Below are 21,833 nucleotides of genomic sequence, written 5' to 3'. Positions count from 1 at the left end.
ACATCAATACCAATCCTAGGGAAAATTTCCCCCACACAAGGTTAGACAAGTCACTTACAATTAGGGGCCCACATCTCGAAATCCGGCGAAACTTATAAAATCCGACAACCCATTCAATTACGAGTCCACCCATACCAATTTTACCAAAATCCGATAATAACTCGACCTCCAAATCTTAAATTTTCGTTTTTGGAAGATTTTGCAAAAATCTTGATTTTTCTTCCATAAATTCACGGATTCATGATGTAAATGAGTATGAAATCATGAATTATAATCAATATAGGATAAGGAACACTTACCCCAATATTTTCCCGTGAAAATCGCTCAAAAATCGCCCAAGAACCGTGCTCCAAAAATCCAAAACGAAATGAATGAAATGACCATTTTTGGTCCTTAAGTTTCTGCCAATCCGTCACTAAACGTTTATTTTTCGTCACTAAAAGTCCACCAGAAATAGCTCTACCAGTCTTACTTCAATTGATCATAACTTTATGTACAAATATCCAAATGATAAATGATTTAACTTTATGGAAACTAGAATCCACCGACTACAACATTCATGTTTTGCAATATTTTTTGATTCCTTATGCATTGCGAGATATAAGCTCCTAGAGTCGGCTGCATGCATCAGAATTTCTGGCGAAATTTCTAGCGAAACTGCTCTACCAACCTTTATTCAATCCGTCATAACTTTCTGTACCAATGTCCAAATACTATATAGTTTAACTTTCTAGAACCTATAATCAAACGACTACAACTTTCATATTTTGCATATTTTCTGATTCCTTATGAATTGCGAGATATAAGCTCCCAAAGTTGGCTCCACACACGAAATTTCTGTTGCAGAAATTTCGAGCACTCTTTGTCCGAAATCCATTCCGTTTACCTTCCGAAATCCACCCGAGACCCTCGGGACCTTAACCAATTATTCCAACATGTTCCAAAATACCATACGAACTTAGTCGAGGCTTCAAACAACATCAAACAACATCAAAATGACAAATCGCACCTCAAATCAAAATCAATAAACTTTGAACTTTCAAGTTCTATATCTTGTGTCTAAACACATCAAATCAATTCGGAATGACTTCAAATTTTGCACACAAGTCATAAATGACATAACTGAGCTATGAAAATTTTCAGAATTGGATTTCGACCCCGATATCAAAAAGTCAACCCTCGGTCAAACTTTCCAAAAATTCAATTTTCGGCATTTCAAGCCTAATTCTACTACGGACTTCCAAATAAAATTTCGATCATGCTTCTAAGTCCAAAATTATCATACGGAGCTGTTGGAATCATCAAAATTCTATTCCGGGGTCATTTTCACATAATTTGATATCCGGTCACTATTTGAACTTAAACTTTTAATTTTTTATCAAAATTCCATATCTCTGGCTAGGTACCTCGGAATTTGATTCCGGGCATACGCCTATGTCCCAAATCATGATAAAGACCTACCAAAATTGTCAAAATATTGTTCCGAGTCTGTTTGCTCAAACTGTTGATCAAAGTCAACTCAGTTGAGTTTTAAAGCTCTAATTCACATTTTAATTCATTTTTCACCTGAAACTTTCCGAAATATTTTTACGGACTGTACGCTCAAGTCGAGTAATGGTAAATAGTGCTTAGATCATATAATTAATTATTAAATTTAAAGATGATATTTTGGGTCATCACACAAGAAGATGCTAGATTTATCAAATCATCATCAATCAATTCAAGTTGTTTTTGATAAGCACTCCGAGAAGTTGAAAAGTGAGTATCGAATGCGTTTAGAAGCATCCATTGATGTGGCAAGACTTCTATTATTGTATGGATTGCCTTTTAGGGGCCATGACGAAAGTGAATCTTCAACAAATCAAGGCCTCTTTCTAGGATTCTTACGATGGCATGGGGACAAGCATCCGGATGTGGGAAAAGTAAAATTAGAAAATGCTCCACAAAATAATACTTTGACTTGCCCTATGATCCAAAAGGATATTATCAATGCTTGTGCAAAAGAAACATTAAAGGCTAGAATTGGAGACTTGAATGGAGATTATTTTGGTATATTAGTTGATGAGTCCAAAGATATCTCACACAAAGAACAAATGGCTCTTGTTTTGCGTTATGTTGATAAAAATGGTGAAGTGGTAGAGCGATTTGTTGGTCTTGTCCATGTTAGTGATACATCGACATGCTCATTTAAGGAAGCAATCTACTCTTTGCTTTCGGACCACTTACTAAGTCCGTCTCAAATACGTGGACAAGGTTATGATGGAGCTAATAACATAAGGGGAGAGGTAAGTGGTCTTAAGACTTTGATTACGAAAGACAGCTCATCGGCATATTACATTCATTGCTTTGCTCATCAATTGCAATTAACACTTGTAGATAACTTTATTGTTATTTTCTCATCTATTATTCGTGTGCTTGAAGTGATTGAACATGAAGGTTCTACCTCAAATGAGAGAAATCAAGCAAAATATCTTTTGAGTGAGATAATAACATTCAAATTTATTTTTATGCTTCACTTGATGTTGAAAGTTTTGGCAATGTCAAATGAGTTGAACAAGATCCTACAAAAGAGAGATCAAGATATTGTTAATGCCGTGAAATTTCTTAATATTACAAAGAAAAGATTGCAAGATATGAGGAAAACTGGATGGGAATCTTTGCTAGATGATGTTTCCTCATTTTGTCATATGCATGATATTATGATTCCCAAGATGGATGAATCCTATTTTCCTGGAAAGTCTAAGCGTAAGTCTTCTGGTATTTGTTATTCACACCACTTGCGTGTTGATATCTTTTATGCTGTAATTGATGTGCAACTTCAAGAGCTTAATGACCGTTTTGATGTAGTGAGTAGCGATTTGCTTCTTGGGATGGCTAGTTTGAATCCAGCCAATTTTTTTGCTAATTTTGATAAAGGTAGAATAATGACTTTAGCAAAATGTTACCCAAATGAGTTTGATGAAGTACACATTCGAGACTTGAGTTATCAACTAGATACTTTCATAACTCATATGCGAGTTGGCAATCCCAAGTTCTCCAACTTGCAAGGAATTAGTGATTTGACAAAAGCATTGGTTGAGACAAATCTTGTGGAGATTTATTCGTATGTTTATTTACTTGTAAAGTTAACTCTGATTTTACCTGTTGCTACCGCAACTGTGGAGAGAGCATTCTCATCCATGAACCAGATAAAGAATGAAGAAAGGAACATCATGGGTGATCAATATTTAAATAATTATTTAATTTGTTACATAGAGCGTGATGTATTTACAAATGTAAGTAATGGTGTCATTATTAATCGCTTTCAAAATATGAAAGCTCGTCGAGGACAATTGTAAATAGATTGTATATGATATTAAAAATATTGTTGGAAGTTTTATACTTTGCGTCAATTAGTTATAGTTATTATATTTTCTTTCGTTTGATCTATTTGTCCATATACCCCGAAGTCCCGAACCGATGCTCGAGTTGATCACATCGATTAGGTCGACACCCGTAATCCCTAAATCCTGAATCCGCCTCTGAACATACGTCTTAGTGCTTAACATGAGGATGAACATGAACATACACGTATAAATCTAATAGATATATATATATATATATATTAGAATGCACGTATTAAAGAGAATAATTTTAGCACAAAGGTTCCTTTATGTCGCGGACATGCCCTACTTCCTATTCATAGTCAGATTCTCAAATCACAAATCAAGAATTTCAGTGACGTTGCATGTTATCCATTAATCCTTGGGAAGTCTTTTCCCTACAGACTTTTCTTTATCAGAGAATTATATTAATTTATTGCCTTTTTAGTTAATTCATATCCCCAGCGGGTTATTCGCTCCCTTGACATTCGTGGTTAGGACTTGTCTCTTTCATGCACAATTTATAATTGAGCTACTCTTTATAATTGAACTACCATTTATATATAATCTCTGGATAACTTTTATTTAAGATTTAGAAATTATTCGTAATTTTGCCACTTTTACTTCTACTAGTTCCTATGTTCGTGCTTTGCACGAATATCTTGAGCATTGTCGTTTGTCAAACATTTAAAAACGCGTTTAAGCAAAAATAGATTTTGTTCATTAGTATTTTTTGTTCCTTAGATTCTTCATACATATATAAAAGCCATACGATTAGTGTTCGATTCCTCTTTTCTTTTGTTTTTTCTTTTTAAAATAATCTATGTGGATGCATTATTTTGATCAAGTTTTAGCAATTCGTCGTATTTGTAAACTATACTTTTTTTAATCTTCTATTAGGTAGTAGTGATTTCTTTTTTTAATCTTCTATTAGGTAGTTGTGATTTTTTTTTTCATAAAAGATTAATCATATAAATCATAGTCCCTTCAAAGACATCTGATAAAATTAATATAAATCATAACTAATAGATTTTGCTCTAGCTATTAACACTTTCTAGTACTTTTTATTATTACAGAGACTTCTATGGTTGGATTTATCCAATGAAATAGACTATTAATAGTAAGTATAAAAAATCTCTACTCAAACTTAAAAAGTTACGGAATGTTATGATACTTTTTCAATCGGAATAGGATATCAAATTGGCCTCCCGACTAAGATTAAAAACTTTTATATTTTCAACATTTAGGCCGAGATTTCGAAAAGTGTTACCACTATATTACAAATCCAATTCTGAAGTGCATTCAATCTTATTTAGCACATTTAAAATAACATGAAAATACAGTGCTAAAATTTTTTGAAGTTAAAGAAAGATTAATTTTCTAATCCATGCGATACAATTTATCACAATCTCATTAAGAACTCAAAACCAAACTCTAATTTTTCTCATACTTTCTTCGACATATGAAGACGCTAATGGTGCTAAACATCAAGAGCAAAAGTTTGATCATATTTAACTTGATGTGATAGTGATTCTCTGGTTGTGGGCAGTATATTTTGCTACAACTTAACAATTTTGTAAGTACCTTTTTTCCGTAGGAAGAGTGTGTATCAGAATAAAACTCATATAATAAATAAATTATGTAACCACCTTTATAAGGAGTGGTAATAGTCTAATAGGCGGTTCAAAGTATTCCCGTTCATGTAAAATTAGTATATCTTTATACAATATATCAAGTAATAATGGAAAGGCTAGAACGTCATTGGTACTAAAAAATACGATTTTATTCAATTGGATATTAAGTTTTCAAATTAGATACATATACTGAATCATAATCAATACGATAAATAATAATATTTTTAAAAATTAATTCTAGTTACATTTTATTCCAACATGGAATATGTTTACAAAGTGCAAAAGAGTCTCAACATTTCACGTTTTGATTTTTATAATTTTATAATTAAATATAGACAACTACTTTAAAGAATCCCTTTCTTGAAGAAGTAAATTACCTTACATATAATGGTGAAAGATGTGATTGAACGTGTTCTTATTCATATAGAATTGGTATGGGTTGGAACTTCGAAATAGGTGGACATTAACACGTGAGAAGTTTAATTTAATTAAGATTAGAAACCCATGTAATTTCTAATCCAGTAAAGTTTTAAATGTTAAGATTTTATCCAACATGAAATTACTTTTTAAAGAAATACTCTAGTTTTTTAAGGGCATAAAAGTCGATCAATATTTTTGGAATATTTTAATTATCCAACATACATGGAATATTCGTGCTTTTATAATAACTAGTTTTTAGAGTACGCACGTTGCGCGTGTATCTCGTGTTAATGAGTATAATTTTTTTAAAAAAAAATTACATAATTTTTAAATAGAAGATTATGTTTGAGTTATTATAAAATAAAGTTAACGAAAAAAGTATAAGTTTTTCAAAATAATGATAATTGTATCCTATTTATCTAATTAATCAATAAAGAAAAGAACACTACCCTACGTATTTTTCTTTAAATATGTGGTATTATGAGTGCGGTTTTACTTTAGGACTCCTATATTACATGTATAAGAATTAAGTGTTATTTAATGATTATTTGTCGTTTCAATATTATGTGTTTATTCCAATTAAAGTATTTACATTAATGTTTAATTTTATATGTTTATTGCAAAGAAATGGTAGAATCTAAATGGAATTATAAGTTTTAAATAATAGGACACCCTATCTAATTCAAATAACAAAGGTTTAATAAACAAAATGTAGTTGATTTTTTAAGTCCTAAGAATTAGGGAATCATTAAATGACATAGTGTAGAATAAGATGTTGAGTTAGTAGATATGGTAATTGTTAAGAGTTAATAGTGTTAATAGGTTAATGTTTTACCATTATGAAAAAATATATTGGACTAACTGCTATACAACAGAATGTCTAACCAAAACACCAATATTGATGTACCCTTTACCCCCCCCCCCTAAGAATATCCACCAACGTCCCCATCCCCCATGTTTTGTTCAATCTGCTAAGAAATTGAATTACTTCGATAAAGTCACTGAAAGTAATAAACAAAATCAAGAGTTTATAGTTGACTTATTGGATACTATCACATGCAATTATTTCCTACTTGTGGTCGTGAATCGCACGTGACACCCCAGGAATAAGAACTTGAAGAAATACACGATGCTTACAATGTCCTTTTAAGCTGAAGTCAATACATTTAATATTGCATAATAAAATTTGCCAAATTTATTAGCTAAAATTAAATCAAAGCATCAGAGTAAAAACCCATCCTACACACTCCACTAATCTACACAAATACAAGTATATACTTAAAGAAATACATTCAAGCAATCCAATACTTCAAAGTAAATAAGTAACCAAACTACCAATATATCAATTTACACCCCGTAAAGAATAAGTTAAGGTTAAAAAGATCAGAGAGGGAAAAAAAAGCTCAAACCTTATCCTAAATAATGCCAATAGTCAAAACTTTATTATACATTTACACAAAATAGCCGTGAAGTTCTTTTATAGATAAGCAAAGAGGTTTTGAAAATTTCATTCAAACTGGAACCTATTTTGTTTCATAATGATTAATGAGCAGGAATGAGTCCATGACTTACTCAGATTTTAAAAATTAAGGCTAGTGTTTATTTTTAAGATTCATTCACAATTGTAGTCACTACAGTAATACAATCTTAGAAGTAGTATTATGAAATTCATATTAAAAAATAATTTTAAAAATGATCTTTTAATTAATTCTACCGATGTAAGTGTTTTAGTTTATATATGTGTATACGGTCTTGTCCTATTTAAATTAGGATACCGTGAGAAGTTAATTTAGGTAAGGTTTTTTTTATATAAATAAAGTTTTACTCTATTTAAATTCCTAAATATTAGGAGTTCTTACGTAATTACCTAGTTTAATAAGGAAAGATTTACTTTAGTTAATTTAAAATAGATATTAGAAAAATAATTAAATTACAGTTTTATCCAATGTGAAATTTAGTTTCAAAGGGCAAAAAAGGCTAACGATATTTCGTTAAGGGCCTTCGTGCTTTTAATATAGTATAGATAGATAGATATAGATAGATAGATAGATAGATAAGATATTTGATACTACCAATCAATTTAAAAAGTTAATAACAATAATATATCCAATATGATCCCACGTAGTGAGGTCTAGGGAGAATAATATGTACGCAGATCTTACCCCTACTATACGTTGTGAAGGTAGCGAAGATATTTTTAATAGACCCAATTTTAAAAATTGATTACTTTAAAAATAAAAAATAAAAAAGTAAAATCACCACTAACATAAACCTTGATAAATTAATATCTAGGACTCTGAAGTCTATTACGATTTTGCCACTTTCGATTTTCTAAAATATTTGTCTATTTTATCAACTCAAAAGAACTTTATTTCCTTGCAGAAACAAATTATGTGTATTATAAAATTCCGGAATATCAAGAATTTATATGATTTTTTGTGAGTTGATACTTATTATTTGTGTTAATCTATTTTCAGGTTCAGCCATTAGTCTTTTTCGATAAATGGAAAAAGTTAAACAATATGTAACACAATGTGTGTATCCTAATCAATATATTTGTTACCGTAATTGATCTTTTTGTTTAATGTTTTGGTATTTGTACGTTTCTGGGGTTTCTCCTTACTATTTCGCGTATTTCGCACTCTAATACTCCCTCCGTTCATTTTTACTTGTCAACTTTGGACTTTTCACGCCCCTTAAGAAATAATAAATATAGTATGTATTTTTACCATACAACCCCTAATAATGATAGTCTAGGAAATAAGTTTGAAAATGAGTAATTAACGATAAGGATAAAACAGGAAAAAAAGATTGTCTTTCTCTTGATTTAGTATAGTGAACAAGTAAAAATGAAAATATATTTTTAGTATAGTGGACAAGTAAAAGTGAACGGAGAGAGTAATAAACAAGGTTAAATATATACCATATTTATACATTTGATTTAAATCAATATACGAGCATTATTCCTTAATGCACCAAAAAGACAGTTTAGAGTAGGGCTGGCAAGTGGGCCGATCTCGGGCCTAAACGGGCCAAGTGGGCCGGTCCAAACGGTCCCTGGCCCGGTCCCGGACCGGTCCCAAATTAAACAGGCCCGGTCTAAACGGGCTTTTTGTAAGGACCGGCCGGGACTGGGACCGTTTGGTCCCGGGCTAAACGGACTAAGTGGGCCCAACATATCCACTTGATCCTGTTAAATGGTATCAGAGCCTAGGTACTTTCATGGTATATATAAGATAGATATGAAATATTCGACATAGATATGTTTCTGAAATATGGATTTAGGAGAAACTAGTATGAAAAATACTAGATTGGAAGAGGTAGATATACCTCAAAACCTTGATTTGTTAAACAAATGGACTATTCCTAAAGTCCCTATTAGAACAATCTATGATTATGGATGGTTTGATAAACTCTCTTCTAAACAACTTGTTAAAACAACTGAGCAATCTTTAGCTTTAAATTCGTCTGAACAGACTATTCGTTTGTTAAACAAGCATGATGTAGATGTTTATAGAAACCAATATAATTATCTGCATATTGGTATGGTTCAAATTGCTTTTAAACCATTAATGCTTAAAGGGTTACCAGAGACGTTTTTGGCTGCTCTCAGAGACGCCAGAAATCTGAATTTTAGACAGTCTCTGATGGGTTCTATTGAATCTACTATTGCCTACGGCCCAGTATATTTTAATACTCAACCCAATCTCCAATTATCTCTATCTGATGTTAATATACTTGATACTTTGACATTAAATGTGAAAATGCATGGTTATAATTATGCACCTGGATCTGAACTGATATGTTTATCATATAGGATTTATTTTAAATTACTATCTACGTTAAACCCCAGATGTAAATTATATGATACATCTGATCAAACTATTCTAGTGGAAACGAATTTTGCAAAGTCTAAGGTCACCACGAGGAGACCTATTAAGTGGGAGAAAATTAATTTTCCAACTACATGGACTTTGAATTCGGTTATATCCCCCAGTCAGATAACTGATGCTGTTAGTAATACTGAGTATTCTCATGTTACTCAAAATCCGGATGGTAGGATTTGCATTCAGTTTGACGATAATAGTTTCACTTATAGTAGACAGTCATTTTCTAATAATAGATTGTTACCTACTATTAGTTCTAATTATAATACTCATTCTTTTACTAGTCGTAGACTGTTGCCTGATATTCAACACATTTCTCCTGTTGAACCAGTCTATGGACCAGCTAGAAATCGTGCTGCATCTCTATACACAATTTCTACTAAAATAGGTGATAAACCTGTTGAAAGGGTTAAGATTAACCCCAAGACAAATATTATTCAGGATAATGATAATATTTCTGATAAGGATATTCCTACTGCGTCCGAGATGGATTTTGACCCAGATAATGTTTAAATGATCCCACACCAAATTGATTTTAGTCCAGGGTCACAAGTTAGAGGTTATATTCAAAAAAGAAAAAAAAAATAGGTGAAAAATGGAACCGGTTTAAAACTTGATTTTTTGATACTTATAGTAAAGAGGATTTAAACAATATTTCTCAAAAATTTTATGAAACTTGTGCTTTACATAATCAAATTATGTACTTTGTTCCTTGGTTTATAACCACATATTTACCACTTTTTATAAAAGTTTTAGAAAAATCTTATAAAGACGGGAGTGACAATATTACTAAAGCCATTTACCCTCTTCAAGCACCTTTTGTTTTACCTAATAATACAGGTATTACTTTTACTGCATTTCAAAAATTTATTAATGAAGATGTTGTTGCAGTCAGCATCGCAGAAATTAATAAATTAATTTCTCAAAATAATTATTTGGGCTTATATATTAAAATAAAAATATATTGGCATCATATAATCTAGACAATAAATCTCTTTTATTAGGAATAGGATACCTAACCCACTTCAAATATTTATTCAAGGGTTTATAATTAATGACTAATCTAGGAACACCACGTTCCTTTTCAGCTGCGTTATTAACATAAAAAGCTTTACAAGACCAAGGATATTTTGAGGGTTTTATCAAACCCTTTTATAGCAAGCTATCAATCTCTTTTTTGCAAAATTCTACTAATTCTGCGTTCATTTGACAAGGTCGAGATTTAGTAGGAATATCATCCTCAGAGAAATTATCTTCATATGGAAGAGTGACAATATGCTTTTTTCGATTCCAAAAAGCACTTGGATGCTCAGCACAAAATATCAACAGCAATTTGCTCGGAAATCAATTTAATTTTTTCCTGTACTTTAGTAGAATTCAAAGTATCAAATATGTTCATACTAAACAATTCTAATTGTAAAGAATTAACATGTTTTTGCTTTATATCAATTAAAGCATTAATATCTCTAGTTACTGGATCTGTAATAAAAGTATAATTTATTTCTTTATCCTTATAAGTAGCAGTAAAACCTTTCGAGTCTATGCTAGTAAAAGGATAAATGGTGTTAATAAACGGTGTTTCAAGTATAATAGGAGGGTACAACTGGTTTTTAACCAAGAAAAAGAAGTGAGAAATACAGACTTTATTCTGACAGATACCCGTATTAGGAAGCTTATACTTTATATCTAAAGCATGTCCGGATGCAGATCTAACCATATGAGTAGTTTTTTAAAAATATTTTGTAGGTATTAAACCTTCTTGAATGCAGCTAACATCTGCTCCACTATCAATCATGGCAATGTTTGTAATAGAAAAACTATTATCAAAGAGAATAGTACATTTGATATACCATTTATGAGCAGTAATAATTTGCATCATTCCTAAAAATATATCATGTTTAGGATTAAAACTAATAGGTTTTTCTTCAATATCAATTTCAGAAATACCTTTATTTTTATCATTAGATTTCTCAGCTGGAGAATTGATTTTCTCAATCTGAGTAATCCTATGACCACAAATTATTTGATTTTGTTTAAGAGATTCTTCTTTCGATGATTTAAAAATTAAAGTTGAAAACTTGAAGCGTTACCTAAAAATACAGGAATTACTTTCACTGCATTTCAAAAATTTATTGATGAAGATGTTGCTGTAGTCAGCATCGCAGAAATTAATAAATTAATTTCTCAAAATAATTATTTGGGCTTATATGTTAAAGTTCTGGGAGAACAGATTAGTTTTCTTGATAAAAAACTTGATGATTTAACAGTTTTGATAAAAGAAATGAGTACTAGCAAGAAAAGAACTGATATTGTCTCTACTTCAGGAAGCAAATCAGAACCTCAAATTATTTCTACTCATATTCAAAGACCTCCTGAGATTCAGGATTTTAAATTTAAATCTTTAAATGATTTAGAAGAACTTCTTGATAAAAAGTTATCCGGTTTGAATATCAAACCCATTGATTTAGCAAAAGATTTTACTGATAAATTAGATACTACTTTTGACTATAAAAAGGATGTTTTGTCAGAGTTTAATAAACTCAGAAGTTACCCCAAAAAGAATAGTAAGTTTGCAGATATTAGATACACTGATAAACCCAGAATGCAAACTTATTATTACAATCGTCCAACTCCTCAAGATGTTTTAATAGAGGAATGTGATTGGAATCAGACTAATACGTCTTACAGTGGTTCCGAAATTTACGAATGGAATCTTGATGGATTAACTGATAGACAATTGACTATTCTTGTACATAGAATGCTTATGTATGCAACTATCTGTAAAAGTGTGAAAAATACAGATAGAAATATTTGCAGAATGATTGTTGCAGGTTTTACTGGCCAACTTCGTGGCTGGTGGGACAATTATCTGACTATCGAAGATAGAGCAATGATTATTAATGCTCAAGCCACTGATGAAGGAGTTGATAACTTAGGAATGGCCCTAGTGGAAAATAGAGAAGATGCTGTGTATACTCTTATTCTTACTATATTAGAACACTTCAACGGTAGATTTACCAACCAGAATGAGACTGTCCGTACTCTCCTTAATGGCCTTAGATGTAAGACCTTAAGTGAGTTTAGATGGTATAAAAATACTTTTATGAGTAGAGCGATGGAACTACTAGAAAATAAGCTTGAACATTGGAAAGCTAAGTTCATAGATGGCCTTCCCTCTTTATTTGCTGAAAGAGTTAGAAAGATTCTAAGAGGTAGTTATGGTGAAATTCCATACAGAGACTATACCTATGGTAAGTTGATAGGAATCTGCACACAGGAAGGATTAAACTTGTGCAATGAATTAAGATTTCCCAGACAGCTTAAAATGGGTAAGCTTAAAGAAAAATCCCAGTTAGAAGATTTTTGTACTCAGTTCGGTATACCCGAGACTTCTACTCATAAGAAAAAGAAACATAAGTATCATAGATACCCCAACCAAGACAGTCCTTATAGGAGAAATAGATCTAGATATAGATCCAAAGAAGAACGAGAAGCTAAGAAAGCCCATCGTAAGGCTACTAGATTTACCAAAAATAGGTCTAAGAGAGACCTAGCTGACATTAAGTGTTATAAGTGTGGTAAATTTGGCCATATAGCTCCGAATTGTAAGTTTCAAAAGCTGAAAACCTTAGGATTAGACGATGAGTTACGTGATAAGGTTTATAGTTTGTTATACACTTCTGGATTAGAATCAAATTATTATTCTAAGTCAGAATCCGAAGCTGAAATAGATTTACTTGATTTATCTGATAGTGATAAAAATATTGATAATACTTGTACAACTTGCAAAGGTGATACGTGTGCTTGTGATGATGAATTTTATAAATTACAATCACAATTTAAAAATTTGAATATGAAAACTATTACATCCGATAATGTAATAGAACTTTTAAAAGAAGTTACTGATGAAAAATTTCGTGAAAAAATTATTAATTTAGCTACTAGTTCAAGTTCTAATTCAAGTTCTAGTATTGCAAAACCTTTTGAAAAAGAATTTGAATATTCTCCACCTTATTCTTTACTTGAGGTTAATAACCGTTTGTTGAACAAAAATGCAACTCCAGCAAGAGATTCTTCTTTCGATGATTTAAAAATTGAAGTTGAAAACTTGAAGCGAGAGATTAAATCTCTTAAACAAAATCAAATGATTTGTGATCATAGGATTACTCAGATTGAGAAAATCAATTCTCCAGCTGAGAAATCTAATGATAAAAACAAAGGTATTTCTGAAATTGATATTGAAGAAAAACCTATTAGTTTTAATCCTAAACATGATATGTTTTTAGGAATGATGCAAATTATTACTGCTCATAAATGGTATATCAAATGTACTATTCTCATTGATAATAGTTTTTCTATTACAAACATTGCCATGATTGATAGTGGAGCAGATGTTAGCTGCATTCAAGAAGGTTTAATACCTACGAAATATTTTCAAAAAACTACTCATATGGTTAGATCTGCAGCCGGATATGCTTTAGATATAAAGTATAAATTGCCTAATACGGGTATTTGTCAGAATAAAGTCTGTATTCCTCACTTCTTTTTCTTGGTAAAAAAACCAGTTATACCCTCCTATTATACTTGGAACACCGTTTATTAACGCCATTTATCCTTTTACTAGCATAGACTCGAAAGGTTTTACTGCTACTTATAAGGATAAAGAAATAAGTTATACTTTTGTTACAGATCCAGTAACTAAAAATATTAATGCTTTAATTGATATGAAGCAAAAACATGTTGATTCTTTACAATTAGAATTGTTTAGTATGAATATATTTGATACTTTGAATTCTACTAAAGTACAGAAAAAAATCAAATTGATTTCCGAGCAAATTGCTATTGATATTTGTGCTGAGCATCCAAGTGCTTTTTGGAATCGAAAAAAGCATATTGTCACTCTTCCATATGAAGATAATTTCTCTGAGGATGATATTCCTACTAAATCTCGACCTTGTCAGATGAACGCAGAATTAGTAAAATTTTGCAAAAAAGAGATTGATAGCTTGCTACAAAAGGGTTTGATAAAACCCTCAAAATCTCCTTGGTCTTGTACAACTTTTTATATTAATAACGCAGCTGAAAAGGAACGTGGTGTTCCTAGATTAGTCATTAATTATAAACCCTTGAATAAATATTTGAAGTGGGTTAGGTATCCTATTCCTAATAAAAGAGATTTATTGTCTAGATTATATGATGCCAATATATTTTCAAAATTCGATTTAAAATCTGGATATTGGCAAATTCAAATATTTAAAGAGCATACTTATAGAACTGCTTTTAATGTTCCATTTGGGCAATATGAATGGAATGTTATGCCTTTTGGTTTGAAGAATGCCCCTTCAGAATTCCAAAAAATTATGAATGATATTTTCAACCCCTATCTAGACTTCATCATTGTTTATATCGATAATATTTTGGTATTTTTCAAAATGAGTTGATAACTTAGGAATGGCCCTAGTGGCAAATAGAGAAGATGCTGTGTATACTCTTATTCTTACTATATTAGAACACTTCAACGGTAGATTTACCAACCAGAATGAGACTGTCCGTACTCTCCTTAATGGCCTTAGATGTAAGACCTTAAGAGATTTTAGATGGTATAAAGACACTTTTATGAGTAGAGTGATGGAACTACCAGAAAATAAGCTTGATCATTGAAAAACTAAGTTTATAGATGACCTTCCCTCTTTATTTGCTGAAAGAGTTAGAAAGATTTTAAGAAGTAGTTATGGTGAAATTCCATACAGAGACTATACCTATGGTAAGTTAATAGAAATTTAAAAGCTATATTCGATAAGCTATATATGGAATGATAGAAGATCAAGTTTTAGCTCAACTCAGATTACAGTTTCAACTAAAACTGAGTTGAGCTAAAACTTGATCTTCTATCATTCCATATTTATACTAGCTAAAAAGTACCATACTTTGGTCATTTCATGTTACTACTAAAAAGTATATATATACTAAGTGTATAGTATATAAGCTATATAAGATGTACATATAGTATATATATAAGCTATATATAAATATATCGAATATAGCTTATATATTATACACTTAGTAACAATAAAGTAAACAATAGTAGCAATTATAGAAGAAAATTAGAGAGAGATTGTGATAGATTGATGATTTTGTAAGAAAAAATGAAAGAATGATGGGGTATTTATAGTTGAAAATAGGGAAAAAGTGTAATTATAAAAAGTTTGGGATTAAAACAAAGTTTGGGGGGTTAAATGGCTATTTTTGACAGGCCAACGGCTATTTTTGACAGCCCAACGACTATATTTTTTAAAAAAAAAAGCCGTTTGGCCCGTTAAGGAACCGATCGGGTCCCGGTTCCTGGCAGGCTAAATGGTCCCTAGTTTGACGGACCCAAATCATAGGACCGGCCCACGAAACCGTCTCAGGCCCACTAAAATCGGGCCGCGATTCTGGACCGGCCCACTTGTCACCCTTAGTTTAGAGCATTGATTGTACAGACTACAGAGCAGTACCCCAAACTTCTATATAGCTCGACTCATCCAAAGAATTATTGACTACTCTTTATATGTTCTTACAGTTTTCTTCAGTACAATAAAGCAAGCATAAAAGTAAGTACGTCGACTTTCATAAAAGAATTTAAGAAAACAATTTTTTAAGCTTAAAACTAATTTCAACAAATATCTTAACTACTACTCTTCAGCAGCCAAATAAACCATCAGAACTTTTGCAAAATCATCAACTTAGTTTATTAAAAGAAAAAATACATTTAGAGAAGATTTTGACGCAGAAGATCACATGCATCAATTGTAAGGCATAAGGAGAAAAAATTGTGTACATGTGAAGTTGCAGAGTGTGAAGGTTGAAGAAATTAATAACTCTTGTGCTATTCAATTTTCTGGAGCCAAAAACGTTAATTTCTTCACTCCCTTCTTACCGTGTAAGGTGGGCGCATTCTCTCTAATCAGAAATTACATAGATTTGGAACTATTATCCTGTTAAATTCAGAGGCGGATCCACGATTTAAACTCTATGGGTTCAACTTTTAAACTTTTTAGCATTGAACCCATTATATTTTTAAAGTTATGGGTTCATCTCTACTATTTTTGTAATTTTAATGATTTTTTACATATAAACTTTTACTCCGCGTCAAAAGTTATGGGTTCAGTTGAACCCGCGGAGTATATGCTACATCCGCCCCTGGTTAAACTTCTAACTTAATATTTATTTCCCAAACATTCTCAAACTCAGGCTGTTGTACAAATACCAAGTGATTGAACAATAAGATTGGAAAAATGACATTGTATAGCCGCTGTAAAAATAAGAGCCGAAAAATGTATAAAATTTATATATTTTTTGTATATATATACATTATGTATGTTATATACAAAAATTATACAAGTTTTATACACTTTTTCTTCTACCATATGTAAATAATTTCTGGCGCGGGCTAAAAATAATAATACCCCAATAAGATTCCTGTTGGATGTATGTTTTCAAGTGATTGAACAATAAGATTCCTATTTTTTTTTTTTTTTTTAAAGATTCCTATTGGATATACGTTTTCAAGAGAAAATACTTTTACGTTTTTGTACATTAATGTGATAGATATTTAAGGCTATTTTGGTCAATCAACATTGTATTTATGCTTTTATAATAATATAGAATATAAATATAGATTTATCCTCTAAGATAAATTAATATTCCCTCTGTCCCATTTTAGTTTGAGAGTATTAAAGTTTTTAATTTTGATCGTGAATTAGAATATAAATTTTTAATTTTTTTGAAATAAAATTTATATATCTAAAAATTAACACATTATAAGTCGAAATAATTATATATACCACATTAAAAATTGAGACGGGAGAGTATTGTTTAGCACTTGCATAGGTTCAAGTTTCAGTGTCGGAGTTGCGTCACCTGTTAGGGTACTGAAGCTACTTCCCTTTCTATTTATGACATATGTCTTCAATTCTTCTCTCCTTGAAACTTGAAAGGTGAAAACAAAACAGAAAAAAACACTCTCCTCTTCTATCTCTGACTCAGTTGCAGATTTTGGTTTTGATTCTTCATCCCATTCGTGGAATTCTCTGAAGCAACCAATTAAAACGGAGTTTCACAAGGGAGTAATCGGGTGATCTTTTTACCCGACCCGTTTCACAGCTCTGGACTCGTAACCATCAAACACTCTCTTTCTCTCTCTCTCTCTCTGTATACATGCATATATATATATATATATATATATATATATATATATATATATATATATTCCAGTATTACTCATCGATCATGTCCTTTTTTTCCCTTAACATTATCGAATTTGTCTATTGATTCTTGGTCCCTGGAATTTTCCTGATGTGCATTTTCTTGATAATTCTGAGCAGGAAATTACACTGGTCGTGCATAGAAAATGGACTTCTCTTCTAAGTAAAGAAAAAATATTGTTCAAACTAGTGGAATTGCTTAGGGACATTGATAACTATTAACTAACAGAATGGTAAATGATTTCAGAAATTCCTTTACTAGATTATTTGTAATTTGCAAGAATTACTACAACTGTCGGAGCAATTTTTTTTTCTCTGTTGGATTATGAGCAACTGGACCCTATGACAATTATTTTTTCTTCACTTAGAAGAGAGGTCCATTTTCTATGCACGAGTCCTTATGGTCAGTAGTAGGTTGTCAAGAGATAAGTAAAGGTTGGAAAGTTAGTTTGATAGAGAAAACATCATATCAAAAAGTTTAAGACACCACACTATTAATTTTTCTGCAAAAATAATCATCTTTAAAATGGTGTCAGTAAATTGATATTCCATGACATCCTTGCTAGAATTACTTGCTCCAGTTTTGGAGGGACTAGTGGTGATTGAATTTGTGGAGCCTTTTTCTAATTCTAACATATAGGTATATATATGTATCCATGCCAATTTGTGCACATCTCAGACTCATTTTTTGACAACCTAGTACTGCCCACAAGTACACGTGTTAGGTAAATCTGTCCACCAAAGTTAGGGTAGATATGCTTACACTAGTTATAGCAGTCGAACTTGGTATCTCCATTTTTTTTTTTCCAATGGCTTAATCACTCAACCATCCTCTTGGGAACACTGAATCTTGTTTTGTCTCGTGATTCTACTAAAGATTACCCTGTCCTTACAGTTCATTTCCTTAAGATATGCTTCTTTTGAGTTGGAATTTCAAGTGTAATTGCCCACCTGTTTTACAGTATTGTTTTTGCAGGACTAACTTCTTGCTAGAATGGCATCCGGTATGGAACATCTCTGTCCAGCTCCGATGAAGGCCACGTCTAATGGCATTTTTCAAGGCGACAATCCCCTGGATTTTGCACTTCCGCTGGCCATTTTACAGATATGTTTAGTTCTTGTCGTCACAAGAGGTCTTGCCTTTTTGCTGCGGCCTCTACGACAACCACGTGTAATTGCTGAGATTATTGTAAGTTGATTTTCCCTGCCATCCGAAAAACTTTGGTTCATTGTCTGTAATTGGGTATCTGAATTCCTAGTATAGTGTCCGATTGTGTTCATTTCATTACTGGTTTATTCTTTTCCATTTTATTTCTCTCCTAGCTGAAGTAAATTATGTGTCCATAACTATTTTGTTCTTTTTAATTTTCTGTATCCGAACTGAAGTAAACTATGTCTTCCTCCTCCTCCCTTGCTTTTCTTTGCTGGTGAAAAATCCCCCCCCCCCCCAGTTCCAATGTATTAGAATTCACTGACTAACTTGTGCGATGTCATCCTTTAGTCTTCCTTTCATTCTTTTTCATGGCACGTTTCCTGGAAGAGGAAAGAACAATTTCACTTTTTCTATTAATTTACACAAATGCTACAAAGTCATGGATGTTGTAGTGTTGTAGACAAAGATTTGTGAATGGCAAGCTGCTGCAGCTGAATCCTATCCCGCCCCAAGAAAAATTAAAGGCTATCTTGAAGTTCTTTCTGTTTAAGCAACTAACGGTCTCTTCCTGATATACAGGGAGGAATATTGCTGGGACCATCAGCTCTTGGTCGTAACAAAGCCTATTTGAATGCAGTATTCCCGCCAAAGAGCATCACTGTCTTAGACACACTGGCAAACATTGGTCTCTTGTTCTTTTTGTTCCTAGTTGGCCTAGAACTAGATTTAAAGTCATTGCGTCAGAGTGGGAAAAAAGTCCTTGGCATTGCTGTTGCAGGAATTAGTCTTCCTTTTGCTTTGGGAATTGGTTCTTCATTCATTCTTCGAGAAACAATAGCTAAAGGTGTAAATGCTCCTTCATTTCTTGTATTCATGGGTGTAGCACTTTCAATAACTGCATTTCCTGTTCTGGCACGAATTTTGGCCGAGCTGAAACTTTTAACTACTAATGTTGGAAGAATGGCCATGTCTGCGGCAGCAGTTAATGATGTGGCAGCTTGGATCTTACTTGCTCTTGCCATCGCCTTATCTGGTGATAATCTATCCCCTGCTGTGCCACTTTGGGTTTTCCTCAGTGGATGCGGTTTCGTCATTGGTGCCAGTCTTATTGTGCCACCAATTTTTAAGTGGATGTCGCGACGTTGCCACGAAGGTGAACCTGTGGATGAGATGTATATATGTGGTACTTTAGCTGCTGTACTTGCAGCTGGATTTGTCACTGATATTATTGGGATTCATGCAATGTTTGGGGCTTTCGTCATTGGAGTTCTTGTTCCGAAAGAGGGGCCATTTGCGGGTGTACTGGTTGAAAAAGTTGAGGACCTTGTATCTGGTCTTTTCCTCCCATTATACTTTGTGTCAAGTGGTCTAAAAACGAATGTTGCTACAATCCAAGGTATACAATCATGGGGTTTGCTAGCTCTTGTCATATTTACAGCTTGCTTGGGAAAGATTGTTGGCACATTTATAGTTTCCCTTCTCTGGAGGATTCCCAAAAGAGAGGCTCTTGCTCTTGGATTTCTTATGAACAGTAAGGGACTAGTTGAACTGATTGTCCTTAATATTGGCAAAGATCGAAAGGTAATGCTCGTCTAGTGTCTTATTGCTTTGTGAAATGTAATCTGTTTCAGCTTTAAGTTGTTTTACTCTTATATCTCATGCAGGTGTTGAATGATCAGATTTTTGCTATCATGGTTTTGATGGCTCTCTTCACAACCTTTATCACCACACCTTTGGTTTTGGCTGTTTACAAGCCAGCAGAAAAGGCAAGAAAAAGTGACTATAAACATAGAAGAGTGGAAAGGAAAAATCCAAATACTCAACTTCGAATACTTGCCTGCTTCCATAGTTCCTGGAATATCCCATCGATCATTAATCTCCTCGAGGCCTCACGTGGGACTGAGAGGGGAGAAAGGCTTAGTGTATATGCAATGCATCTTATGGAGTTCTCGGAGAGACCGTCGGCTATCCTAATGGTACACAAGGCTCGACATAATGGCTTGCCTTTTTGGAATAAGGGTCAGCGGTCAGCTAACCACGTTGTTGTGGCGTTCGAGGCTTTCCAACAATTAAGTCAGGTCTCTGTGCGGCCAATGACATCAATCTCATCATTCACTGATATGCATGAAGATATTTGCATTACCGCTGAGAGGAAAGATATAGCAATCATAATTTTACCATATCACAAGAATCTGAGGCTTGACGGCTCATTTGAGTCAACTCGACCTGATTTTCACTTGGTTAACAAAAGGGTTCTTGAACATGCTTCATGTTCAGTGGGGATATTTGTTGACCGTGGACTCGGTGGTAGTGCACAGATATCTGCAAGTAATGTTTCCTTTTCAATTACTGTTCTCTTTTTTGGTGGTCGTGATGATCGTGAAGCACTTGCTTATGGAGCTCGTATGGCTGAGCATCCGGGAGTCGAGTTAACAGTCATTCGCTTCTTATTGGAGTCAGATTCCTCAGAAGAGATAGTAAGAATAGATACAGTAAGCCCAACATTAGTCTCTGCTGATGAGGAGTTTCTTGCTGATTTCAGAACGAGTATATCAAAAGACAGTTCCATTAAATATGAAGAGAAGAATGTTAGAAATGTGTCAGAAACAATTACTATCATACATGATTACAGTCGATGCAGTTTGTTTGTGGTCGGTCAAATGCCTAATGGGGTAGTAGCTGTTGTGTTGAGCCAACGGATTGATTGCCCTGAACTCGGGCCAATTGGGAGTTTTCTGACTTCACCAAAGTTCTCCACAACAGCATCAGTCCTGGTGGTGCAACAGTATTATGATCAGTCATATTCAATTAGTTCACAGCAGATGGTTTAAGATTCATTGCCAGAGAACTAGGGGCCCTTGATTCATTATTTTCTCTCTAAGATAGATCCTCCCTTGGCAAATCTGGTTCTACAACTACCAGATCTTTGAATTTTAATGACTGTTTTTCATTCTTGACATTTTGCCCTATTTCATCTCTCCAAGCTGTAATTATCACTTTCAAATTACAAGAATTCAATGTATGAAAACTAGGACATTTTTCTGGTTGCTATTTTGCTTATCATAAATGGAGCTCTTTTTTGTATTTTCATCCAATAGTGTCAATACTTAAATGAAGAAGTGAAGATTACT

General features: G+C 32.7%; 2 protein-coding genes across 6 annotated transcripts; both read left to right on the top strand.

Annotated features, from left to right (window-relative positions):
• Nucleotides 1-1,688: 1,688 nt before the first annotated feature.
• On the top strand, nt 1,689-3,338 carry LOC142169807 (uncharacterized). Its single transcript, XM_075231725.1, has one exon. The coding sequence runs from the start codon at nt 1,689-1,691 to the stop codon at nt 3,336-3,338; it is 1,650 nt and encodes a 549-aa protein (XP_075087826.1).
• Nucleotides 3,339-17,142: 13,804 nt separating this feature from the next.
• LOC107803138 (cation/H(+) antiporter 18) lies at nt 17,143-21,789 on the top strand. Of its 5 annotated transcripts, none has more exons than XM_016626773.2 (4): nt 17,143-17,458; nt 18,526-18,738; nt 19,282-20,283; nt 20,367-21,789. In XM_016626773.2, the coding sequence occupies exons 2-4, from the start codon at nt 18,544-18,546 to the stop codon at nt 21,531-21,533; spliced, it is 2,364 nt and encodes a 787-aa protein (XP_016482259.1). In that variant the 5' UTR covers nt 17,143-17,458; nt 18,526-18,543; the 3' UTR covers nt 21,534-21,789. The 5 variants fall into 5 exon arrangements, with proteins under 5 accessions (XP_016482259.1, XP_016482261.1, XP_016482260.1 ...); XM_016626775.2 differs by having other exon boundaries at nt 17,153-17,213; XM_016626774.2 differs by having other exon boundaries at nt 17,270-17,458; nt 18,512-18,738.
• The last annotated feature ends 44 nt before the right edge of the window (nt 21,790-21,833 follow it).

The sequence above is a fragment of the Nicotiana tabacum genome, chromosome 15 (assembly GCF_000715075.1).
Source record: "Nicotiana tabacum cultivar K326 chromosome 15, ASM71507v2, whole genome shotgun sequence".
Lineage (NCBI taxonomy): Eukaryota > Viridiplantae > Streptophyta > Magnoliopsida > Solanales > Solanaceae > Nicotiana > Nicotiana tabacum.
The sequence above is the reverse complement of the archived record's forward strand: the minus strand, read 5'-3'. Positions and strand labels throughout refer to the sequence as shown.

What these genes read in the sequence shown, in the direction of transcription:
- LOC142169807 (XM_075231725.1), top strand. Translation starts at nt 1,689, where the DNA reads ATGCTAGATTTATCAAATCATCATCAATCAATTCAAGTTGTTTTTGAT.
- LOC107803138 (XM_016626773.2), top strand. Translation starts at nt 18,544, where the DNA reads ATGGCATCCGGTATGGAACATCTCTGTCCAGCTCCGATGAAGGCCACG. An exon ending in GTGTAATTGCTGAGATTATT is followed by an intron (nt 18,739 to 19,281) that starts GTAAGTTGATTT and finishes CCTGATATACAG; the next exon opens with GGAGGAATATTGCTGGGACC. An exon ending in ATATTGGCAAAGATCGAAAG is followed by an intron (nt 20,284 to 20,366) that starts GTAATGCTCGTC and finishes TATCTCATGCAG; the next exon opens with GTGTTGAATGATCAGATTTT.